The sequence below is a fragment of the Zingiber officinale genome, chromosome 4B (assembly GCF_018446385.1).
Source record: "Zingiber officinale cultivar Zhangliang chromosome 4B, Zo_v1.1, whole genome shotgun sequence".
NCBI classification, from domain to species: domain Eukaryota; kingdom Viridiplantae; phylum Streptophyta; class Magnoliopsida; order Zingiberales; family Zingiberaceae; genus Zingiber; species Zingiber officinale.
This window is the reverse complement of record NC_055993.1, coordinates 104,766,412-104,778,231: the sequence shown is the minus strand read 5'-3', so window position 1 is coordinate 104,778,231 and position 11,820 is coordinate 104,766,412. Positions and strand designations below refer to the sequence as shown.

Genomic DNA, 11,820 nt, shown 5'->3' with positions numbered 1-11,820 from the left:
CGTGCCGTCCTTCTTGCTAGCTGCGTCTTCCGCTCGACTGCCTGTGTTCCTAAGCTCCTGCACACTTAAACACAAGGTTAAATACACAGGACCTAACTTAACTTGTTGATCATACCAAAATAACCTTGGGGTTCCAACACATACCAGATTTATAAATAAACATTTTATTAAATAAATATCTAAAGTAGTAACTTATGTCGACAACTAGTAAGTATAAGATAAGCTTAGAGTATTTTTTAAATCTACGCTCACAATATTGTTGCTGCATGAAGGCATTTAATGTATGAAAAGTTGAGAAAATTTTCTAATAAATTTTGATAATAATTTTCTCTCCACAAAGTGTGAATTTAGAGCTAATTTTGAATAGTACCAAGTTATAATCATTTATGGATTTAAAATCTTGCAAGCAAAGATGTATCCATTTATAACGGATTCTTGGAGAACTATAATTCTCTATGATCAAATATTCCTTTCATTTTTGTTCAAAGTTCTTGTATTTTTTTTTACAATAAGACACTAAACTTTCAATTTATCATCAAGATGGTTACAAAAGAAAATAAGTGTTTTTGCATGATCCTACAAGGATTCATCATATATATATATATATATATTTTATCTTCTAAGCTCTTAGAAACAAGGTGGATCTCAACATCCAAAATCCATAACAAATAATTTTTTTCATTAAGTCAAGTGCTTCAAATTCAAATTTTGTGATATTTGTCATAGCAACCATAAAAGCAAATTAAGAAAATAATCAGAATAATATTATTTATAAAACAAAAATATGTTAATATTTGAATCAACCAAAATTTATGTTAATACAAAATATTATAGCAATAAAAACTAAAAGGAAACAAATATTAAACAAACATGATCAAAACATATTATATTGCCATAATTATGAAGTAATCAAATATTTATGTCTACACAAAAATATTATAACCACAAAAATTAAAAGGAAACAAAAGCTGAACAAACATGTCATAATTTGATCAAAACCAATACATATCAATATTCTTCAAGAACATTGATAAAATTTATATATTAAATTAATATTCTTCAAGAATTTTGATAAATCTTAGATCTTTATATTTTAAATTATAGATATATTAATAAATCAACATGAATTCGTCAAGAGCACCAACAAGAATTAAAAATTGTTTCTTAGAAGCATCAATAAAAATTTTGGATTGTACTACTTCGAGGGCATCAATATTAAATCTAAATAATATAATACTTCAAGAGCATTGATATAAAATTAAAAGTTTGGGCCTGAGCATCAATATAAATTTAGAATTTATGCTACTTCAAGAACATAATTATTAAATATTTTCAATATAAATTTAGAATTTATACCACTTCAAGAATATAATTATTAAATCAAAATATTGTGATAGTTCAGGAGCATTAATATAAAAATAAAGACACAAACATAAAACTAAAAATTTGTGCTATTTTGAGAGAATCAACATAAAGACTAAGAGTAAGAATATTTATGAATTCATATTTTAAAGAGTGCTCTTGCTAATAATGTATTTTAATTTAAAAGTAGAAGAAGAGAGAATTATCTTATTCAATTATTATACCAAACACCCCTATTTATAGGATAGAAGGAGGGATATAAAAAGGGAAAAAAATACAATGATATATCAATCAACAATCAAATCAAATTAATCATATATTATAACATATTCCTTATTTGTGGTTTTTAATTTTAAAAAATGCACATAACTCCAATTTAAATTAATATATTATTTTTTTAACTAGTTAGGAACATGTAGCTATTGATGTGAGTGGCAATGATATGGTCTCCAAGTTGAGCTCACATTTACTCATTAATGGTGGCAGCTTAATGCGTCGGCTTTTCTACCATGACCTCTATATTGGATTGGTTATAAAAAATCCGACTAAAGGTGATATTATTCATCTTAAATAGTTTAATATTATCAACCCTATAATAAGATACAGATAGCTAGGTAGAGACGTCAAATAGATTGAACCTGTGATGAGACGGGTCTATCTATGACAGACCGCCCATTTGATGTGACAGACCGACTAATCAACTTAGTGGATTAGAAAATCCTCAACCTAACCAATATTGGTTGTGGATTAGCGAGCCAATTCAAATTATATATATATATATATATTAGAGGTACGAACTAAACAATTATATTTGGATCACCAATTATTATTTTCTAAAATAATATAGTTATCCAAAGTATGAACTCTAGATGTCATTGTGTCTTTATCCGATGACAATGCTAGATTCATTTATAAAACAGATGATAATGTTTCCGCTCAGACGACCCACTGCTGATTGATATGTTAAAGTAATAATGGATATGAGACACGAAAGAAGGGTGGCCTGGCTTGCCAATCGCGAGCTTGTGGGCTGGTCGCATGGCACTAGAGCTGCTTGCTATGTTATTAAGTCTTCGAGAGGAGCTCCGTTCATCTGATTTTACACGAGAGAGGTAACTCTACTTTATTCAATGTTAAACATATTAATTATTAAAAAGGTATAATAATTAATTCTACATATGAATTTTAAATTCATTTTTTTCTTGACTAGGAGTCCAATCCAAGTCCACCACAAGCTAACTCATGTGAGTGGCGGATAGAGGTGTAATCAAGTCGAGCTGAACTCTTGGATATTTAAGTTTGACTCGTTTATAATCGAACCGAACTCGAGTTTTATTTAACGAATATATTCATAGCTCACGAGCTTATTCGAACTTTTATCAAGCCTAAACGAGCTTAATAAATATAAATTATAAATTTAAATATTCATTAAAAATTAAATTATATATTTTTAAAAAAATATAATATTCGGGTTAAAATTTATAATTTTATTCTAATAAATAAATTTGATATATTTGTCTATCTTTTTCATAAGTAAAGTGTAAAAACTATAAATTCAATATTAAAACTATTATTTTTTATTTAAAAATTGATTCATGAACTTAACGAACATGTTCACGAGCTAACGAGCCGAATATTGTGAAGCTTGAGCTTGATTTATTTATCTTAACGAGCCTAATTAAACGAACTCAAACGAGTTTTTATTGAATCGAGCTTCGAATAGCTCACGAGCGACTTGACTCATTTACACCCCTAGTCGCGGGCTTAATCAGATTTACACCCCTAGTTGCGGACTTAATCAGATTGGCTCGCTTGAACCCACCTTTAAATAAGTTGGTAAAATTTAAATCCAACAATTTAAATTGTTTAGCAAGACGAGTCAATCAACGGACCCAATCTAAATTGACAATTTCATAGAACAATCTCCTAAGTGGGATGGTATAACCAGGGTCATAAAGCCCCGAGAATCAATGACTATTCCCCGTGGAGGCATTGTTTAGCTTCTATTGTGGGATATATAAAAACTGCTTCTATTCTGGCCTTGCTTTTGTGGTGGTCACTAACAACTGTGGCATTTGGACTTTTGTACTGAGTCGATCATTCAGGAGTGCTTTCCTCAAGTGCTAAAGGCTCCACTGAGGCCTTTTGTGTGTTTACATTGGACGATATTCAACTGGTTGGCCTGAAAACTAGAGGCTCCTTTAGTAGAGTTGAGTGAGTTTTCCTCACGCGGAGAAGGTGGAGTGGTGCACTAAGTTTGTGGTCCAGAAGCATAATGAGTCGAAGAAGGGGGCGATTTGGTGGTGGATTCCCCCACCGACAACTAGTAATCTAGTTGCTAGCTACTGCCAAACTATGATTTCCTCCCTCCACAACTTTCGAAGAAATCTATCGGATAGAAAGCATGCATATAGTTGAGAATACCACGACATTAAAGTGTTGTTTAGGGTGAAACTAGGAAGACTATGTAAACTAAGCTGGAAGTAATGGATTAGTAGAAAGACTATGTAAACTGAGCAAGTCATCGGCAATCACCTGATCGAGGATTTTAAAAACAATGTAGATGAAAGGAGCTATGGTCCGACCGTCTGGATACAGTTCTTTTAATCCCAATTGTTCACTTCCCTGCATTGTTCAGCAACATAAAGGGGAAAATATGGACAAGAAGATAAGACCTGATTGAGGCGCAATGAATTTTAATTCCATTCGTTGAACCCTACTAAACGCATCAGCATATCAATGAATGAACAAAAACATAGATATCAGAAACACAGCACAAGTGCAAGGCAACTCGTATCTAGGAGAACTGAGGGTGTAAATTTATGATCTCGGTCAATAGAAAACACTAAGAGAAATAATCCAGCTAATTCAGTAGTAGATATAAGAAAAAACAATGTACAGCAAATGAACTTCTGAATCCAAGAGATATAAGAAACCAATAGAAAAGGAACATTAAAGTGATCAAAAGCTTCGACTAGATGCTCATAGATATAGCCCATTTCTGTAGCTCACAGTTCAGACAATTTGCTTCTCTAGGGTTCCTTTATGAGTTTGCTTTGATAATTGATAAATCATCAGCAAGGGAAACGAGTTGAGGTAATTGATCCAAACAAACTAGGAAAATCAAGTAAATGGATGACGGGAGGCTTTATATCCTAGTAAGTTTTGTGATGAGACAGATAAGAAAATGCTAGAAAAATATACTAGAACTTTTGTCGATTACCTCGTCAAAAAATAAGGCCCAGTCGAACAAAGCCTCTTTGCATAGTCCTGAAGTAATACAATAAACTAGTTCAAAGATTAGAATGGCTCAGGATTTATTTTTTTTATGTCTCACTCTAACTAAATTTGGATTTTATCCATGTCATAATTAGAGTATCTGTTTTAACAAGGGCAGATGATCCTCTGGTCCAAAAAAAAGTGGACCAAGGGATGGACCACCTACAAATGCAAGATCATTGCCACGATCCGACCGTAATTGGTTGCGATCCCTTCCTGGGTTCACCGTCCCTCCTGGTTATAGTTTGGGTCTGGACAGGTGGTTGGAGGCCGCCGGCAGTGGGGAAGTGGCCAGATAGCCTAGCGCCGAGCGGGGGACGACCTCCATGTGGCCTCCGGCCACCCGCCCCGATCCAAACTATAACCTAGGGGGGACGATGAACCCAAGGAGGGATTACAACCAATTGCGGCCGGATCACGGTCACGATCCGGCGCAATTGAAAGTGGTCCATCCCCTGGTCCACTTTCTGGGCTCCTGTTTTAACTGGGTAGTAAAAGGTTACATAAGGATGAACAAAATTCCCATCATTTACTCCTCGCTCCTCTTCATCAAATTCCTTGTACCACACATCTGATCAGCTGTAAGCAGGCAAGGCCAAAATGCTTAGCCCGCACCAAAATCTGTGCTCTTTGGGGAGGTAAATAGGCCCTTAGAGGTGCTGCTTTGATCTCATGGCCATTGTTCCCCTCAAAACTATGCAACACATTGGGTTCATCCTAAGTCCTGAGAATTGCATCATAAGACACTTGCAAAAGAGACTCCTACAGGTTTCAATGAACCATAATGCCCATCCCAGGTTATTTGCTTATCGCTCACTGTCAGTTTTACCCGCATCTCTGCCTACTTTCTCCTTTCTCCTCTGTTCATTCATGTTAGCTTCTTTGGAAAATGTCTTTAAGATTGCTGATGTTTTTCTTCATTCCTAAAACTCACAGTTGAATGAAAAAATTGTTCAATGAGATATTACAGGTTTGAATAATGACATGTAATCTAAGTCAATATTTTATGATTGTTGGCCTATCTATGGATATCATGGTTATATGTCTATATCAAACATCAGTTACAATACAAGCTTAATCAGTAGTATTTATATACTGGATCAACTATGACAAACATGAATGAACCATCAATTATTTATAATGTCAAACAAGCAATTGTAAGTAGAAGAGGCATCCAATGAATGAACTTACTAATGTCTGCAATGATGGAGAAACAGGATACTGGAGTATGAACAACAAAACCAAGTATTTACTTTAGTAATCAAATAGAACAAAACCAACTATTTGCTTTCCTAATCATATATAACTTATGAGCAGCAGCAGAAGCAAATAACAAACTTAGTCATGATCAACTAATTCACATGCAAATTTAAACCCTTAGAACAACAATGTAAGAAACAAAAGAAGGGGATGCTTCCCAGTTCATGTATGGTTAGAATAATTGCTTCAGGGTGACCACCTCCGGATAGCAGATGATATAAAGTTCCTCCTGGCAAAATAACTGATACGACTCTTCCATGGCAATGATCGGGAATAACTCCTTGATGGCAAAAGACAAACAGCTCCAACATGACCAATCAAGTGCTCATTATTCTCAAGAACTCCATTCTCGCCGATGGATTCTTGATGTTCAGCTGATCCAGTGACATCCAAATTAACTGCCAGCATCCCATCTCTGCATTGCATCAACCAGTCTGCACATCTTGATGTCACTCCATGACACTTCTTCACTTTCACTTTCACCAACTTTGGGCAACCCTCTGCAAGGGCTTCCATTCCCTGATCAGACACAGGACAGCCTTTGATGCACAGCTTCCTCAAAGCCATGCACTTGGAGGCAATACAAATGATCTCAGGATCCCCAAAGGTCTCGCTGCTGCAAAGGGCAAGGCGCTCCAGCTTTGGGCAATCACTTGCTATAAGCCCCATGCTTCGGGCTGTTGGATTCACCCCAATAAGCACCAATTCTTGGAGATTGGGGCACTGCCTTGCTACAACTATTAGACCTTCATCACCAATCCGATTGGTCTTCCATCCATCAATATGGATCTTGCGGAGGAGAGGGCAGAATTCAGCAACTGCAGCAAGGCCAGCATCTGTGCATTCTGGGGTCTTTACAAGATGAAGGATCTCAAGATCAGCACACGAGGAAAGAGCGACAAGGCCACGATCACTGACCTGAAGCTTCTCCAGATGAATCTCAACAATTCCAGAAACCTTATCTGCAATATTTTCAAGTAGCCTGTCCCAATCTCCGGAGCACCGGATAAGCTTTAGGATTTTTAGGTTGGAGGATCCAGCGATAAGAGAAGCAAAGCACTGGCCATTGTAAAGTTCTTTCAGACAGATTGATTGGAGGGAGGCGGCGCCAATGATGGATTCCACCATGCAGGATGCGTCGGGAAGGCCACGCAGCCGCTTGATGGACAACTCCTCCAGCATAGGGCAGCGCTGGACAACTGCGTCAACGCCTGTATAGCCGAAAGTGCAAAACCCCACGGAAAGCTTGCGGAGGCCGGGGCAGTGCTCGGCGACCGAAGCCATGCCGCCATCAGTCACAGCACGGCAGGCGCGGAGCTTGAGCCGAGTGAGGCTACGGCACCGTGCGGCGATGAGCACCAGAGCCTCGTCCCCAATGCTCTCGCTATGGCGGTCGCATTTTAGGGCGATCTTGGTAACAGCGTCAAATCGAGCAAATATGGACGGTGCGGCTACCAGGAGGGCGGCCCTCGCGTCAAGAGAGATACGATGGCGGCTCTGGCCCTCAACCGCGAGCCACCTCCGACAAACCAGTGAGCACTTCTTCCGATCGGCAGAGTTGAGGAAATGGAAGACGAAGGCAAGGCAGTCGTCGGGTAAATCAGCGGTGTGATCCCTCGATGGAACGGAGGATTCTCCCTCCGTGATGGCTGCCGGATACGGGGTCGCCGGGACGGAACCTGCGAAGGAGGAAAAGCAAGGAAACTTGGAGCGACGGAACGAAGAGGATGAGGAGGGCGGTTTGGAGGATGTGGTGGAGGCGGATTGGCCCATGCAGGGCTGCCGGAGCGGAGCGAGGCGTCGTCGTCGTCGTCGTCGTCCGGATCTAGAGGCCTCTTCTTTCACCTTTCACCGTCTGCGGTGAGATGCACCGGCGGACTTGAAATGGGCTTCTTCTTTCACCTTACGGACTTGCAACGGGTCTAGTTGGATCAAATATGTTCCATCTTCAAACCCGATCCACTAAGCAACGGATAGCTCACTGCTCGCTGCTCCCCTTCCCTTCCAGCGTCCGCTCCCACCACGCGCTCATAGTGGCAAATGGCCTCCTCCGCCCTGGCGCTCCTTCTCCCACGGGGCGTCCCAGCGCTGCGCGCGGCTTCAGCCTCCCTCCCCCGCCGCTGCGCCTTGGGGATCCTCGCGGCGGTGGAACCCCTATCCCCGCCTGCAGCTGCATCGGCAGGCGAGGGCGCGCCGGCCTCGTCCTCTGGCGGCCCCAAGGCCACACATCCCTTGAAGGCCCTACATGGAACTCCGTGGAACCTGCATCCCGATTACAGGCGGTGGAAGGATGCGGAAGAGGAGATCCTGAGGGACATCGAACCCATCAGGATGCTCACCAAGCACATTCTCCATTCCGACAGGTACTTTTCGTCCAAAAATTAGGGTTAATATGACCTCTGATTTTTCTCTGTTAGGCTACATTTGATGTCTTAATTAGTCAGTCAGTATCAGTTGAATTACATCTGGAAGCCAAAGAAATCATAGGATCATGGCTTGGCTTGCTCTCGCTGTGTTTACTGTATCTTTGAACCCAATTTTCTTGTTCGTTGAGCTTAACAACATGAGATGATGGCATGATCATCATTGATTAAAGGAAATAGAGATAGAATAGCTATGGAAGAATAGGGAAGGTGCAAGTTCTTTATCATTGACTCTGCTCACAACTCTAAATTATCATATTTCAGTTAAAATAATATCGAGACCTAGAAAAGGTTACAAATTACAATGAATAGCACAATTAGGTTCTTTGTTCGGCATGATCCTCACAATGCCCACAACACAGTAGTATCAGATCTAGTATGTGATTGGTAAATTTATCCGTTTGCAATAAGATTTTGATCAATTGGAGTTCCATTAGATTTACAATCTAACATTCGTTATTTATACAACAGATTAGCATACACTTTCTTTGTGAGAGAAATATACCATATGAAGATCGAGCAACTTCAATCCCAAGGAATGTTTCAATTACCTATAATAAATGTTTATTCTTTCTGTTATCAACACTATTCTGAGCAGGGGTATCAACACAAGCAGTTTGATGTAAGTTCCTATGAGTTTTCAAATTCTCTTAAAATTCCCTATTTGTGAATTTTGTCTCATTATCGAAACTTAGAATCTTTTTCTTGGAAGCAAACTGACTATCGAGCATCTAGAATTTCTTGAAACAACACACACCTTATCTTTATATCTCAATAAATTAATCCAGATCACCCTATTAAAGAAACAAAGAGGCGACAAGCCACTTTGTGTCCAAAAACAAAAGCAATATAACAAACACCCCAAACATCTATATCCATAATATGAAAGTCTATTTCCTTGGCTTCTAGAAGTAGGACAAACACTTCTAAATGCTTAGCAAATTGGCAAGCATCACATATTAATATGTTTTTGTTGCAATCTTTATGAAAGAAATTTTTTAGTTCTAAAACTAAGAAAGATTAATGATCGATCCTATGATTGTAGAAATTGCCACTCTTTTGGAAACCTCCATCAAATAAAGCAATCATTGATTTGGAATTTATAGATTGTTTTATATTACCCACGTAATAAAAGGCACTGTGTATTCAACCTAAGTTAATCGTCTCCCCTATTTGTAACTTCTGGAGAACGTAATGAGAGGGAAAAAAAATATTCAGTTAAGTGCTTTAGTAATAGAGTTAATGGACTAATGATTAGTTGGAAAGCTAAAAACATGCAAGACAAGAAAATTGAAAGCATGAAGTTGCATTGTTATCACATTCGGTAGATACAGAAAAATGTCATCAACAATGCAAACTTTTTCTCTATGTAAATAAGGAAAATATGTAACAAAAGAATTTGATGAACCTTTTATATGGTCAGATGCATCTTAATGTATAATCTAGAGGGAGATTGAAGGACTTTTATAAGAGAATGATGACGGGCCTCATTAAGGCTCTGATATCGTATTGATTTAAGGGAAATAGAGATAGAACAGCCATGGAGGAATAGGGAAGGGGGAAAATTTCTTTTGGAAGACTCCTAACAGCCCTAAATTGTGATTTTTAGGTTTAGTAATAAGTATTACAATTAGGTCCTTTGCAAAATAGTAAATTCCATCCAAATCCTATTAGTTCAATGCTAAGATTTTAATGAGAGTTCATGGTTAACATTTCACATGTGCAATTTACAAAGGCAAATCAATCTTGTGGGCAGGAAGTTTCACAAGGAAGATGGATTTTAGTTGTTCAGTTGATGAAGAAGGAATCCCTTCATGGAACTTGATTATTGTACTGCTTATGGCTTCTGAGTAAGAGTGTCATTTGTACTTTATTGATACAATAACGTAGAATGAGATAGATAGGGTACAATTATTTTGTTCACTGACTATTCTGGTTGATTAATCCCATAATATGAATTTTGTCCTAGAGTTTTTAAGGGTTTCTATACTTTATTTAGTCACAAAATTGACCGAATTGATAAATATCATTCATGATTTTTTTTTTTAAATTACATGTATTTTCAAGATTCAGAGAGCATAAACGGTAAAAAGTAAAAGGAGGACTAGCCTTTAAGGAATGGCAAATGTTATTATAACATTAATATGAGTTGTCATAAATTTGTTTTAGGTGGTGGTGGTTTTCCACACCGACACCTACAGTCTTGTGCAATTTGCTTATAATACTTTTACACTAGAAAATTCATGGCCTGCAGATACTTTGATGGTGAGCGTTTGAGTGCCAAGGATGAAAAAGAAGTCATAGGAAAACTTCTCAGATACCATCCTCGTTCAGAAGATAAGATTGGTTGTGGCCTTGATTATATAATGGTTAGTAGAACCTATTGATACTGCTCTTATTAATCGACGTAACATTGTCATGAGGCACAAAGGCAGATCACTGTTTTTGCAGGGCAAATTACACTGCCATACATTAAGAAAATTATCAGGTTGTGCAGGAAAAACATAGTTCACAATGGAAGTATTATTAGCTAAAAAAGTAAAATAAAATTTCCTAAAATTTATTCTGCTTCTCATTTCAAATTTGTTTCGTAAACAATAAAACAAGCAGAAATAATGTGAAGATGGAAGTCCTAGAGTCTGATATTTCAATGGAATGTTATTGTTTATGACCAGTGAGTTGATGTCAACATGTTAATGAATCCATGACAACATTGACTAAAATTATTTTAAAGGTTGATCGGCATCCCCAATTCAAACACTCAAGATGCCTCTTTGTCGTGTGAACTGATGGCGGCTGGATAGACTTCTCGTATCAGAAGTGTCTTGGAGCTTACATCCGAGACAAGTACCCACTTCATGCAGAACGGTTCATTGGTGAGCATTTGAAACGCAACTGAAGGTTCATTAACTGCAGCCATATGGTTTTGTACATCATCTACGAAGATCTGGCCAGTCTTTCTTATTCATGAAATAGCAGTCAGAGTGACGCTGAGTTCTCGGATGAATAGAAGCTGGTTTTCAAGTGATCAGTTAGTGTGCATTTCTTGTGATACAATAAGAGCACAGGATTTTGTGTAGTCACATTTTTTATCATATTGTATGGGAATGAATAAATTGAAGGAGTTCCTCTAATATCATTTGAATTGAACTTGTTTGCTAAAAAAAATGAACTCTGGTAGATTGTATTTGTTGTTTAGAGGGTGAAGAGTCTTGGCTATATAGAATGTAATGCCACTTTTTTTATTTTATTTAATTGAATGCAAACTATTGTGGAAAGTTAATTGTCTCAAAAAAAGTTGCCAAATTTGAGAAAATTATCAATGCTAATCTCTGTTACATTCAAATTGGGTTTTACAGTGTGTAATCCCATTGAGATCAAGCCAACTGAGGTGGGAAACATAAGGAATGGAGTTACTTGAAAACAACAATCAACTCTTATCTCATGATTTTCTAGAAAGCTAAGAAGAAGACGGTGAAAGAGAAGAATATAGATC

General features: G+C 37.7%; 1 protein-coding gene and 1 pseudogene across 6 annotated transcripts; one reads left to right on the top strand and one right to left on the bottom strand.

Annotated features, from left to right (window-relative positions):
* Positions 1 to 5,814: 5,814 nt before the first annotated feature.
* Positions 5,815 to 7,806, bottom strand: LOC121975864 (annotated as a pseudogene).
* A 43-nt stretch (positions 7,807 to 7,849) lies between these two features.
* Positions 7,850 to 11,602, top strand: LOC121975867 (protein DCL, chloroplastic-like). Of its 6 annotated transcripts, XR_006110466.1 has the most exons (5): positions 7,850 to 8,264; positions 8,796 to 8,946; positions 10,081 to 10,174; positions 10,579 to 10,693; positions 11,059 to 11,602. XR_006110466.1 is itself a non-coding variant. In XM_042527776.1 (3 exons), exons 1-3 carry the CDS (start codon positions 7,942 to 7,944, stop codon positions 11,107 to 11,109), a joined length of 525 nt encoding a protein of 174 aa, XP_042383710.1. In that variant the 5' UTR covers positions 7,850 to 7,941; the 3' UTR covers positions 11,110 to 11,602. The 6 variants fall into 6 exon arrangements, 4 of the variants coding, with proteins under 4 accessions (XP_042383710.1, XP_042383709.1, XP_042383713.1 ...); XR_006110467.1 differs by lacking the exon at positions 10,081 to 10,174 and having other exon boundaries at positions 7,851 to 8,264; XM_042527776.1 differs by lacking the exons at positions 10,081 to 10,174; positions 10,579 to 10,693.
* Positions 11,603 to 11,820: the final 218 nt, after the last annotated feature.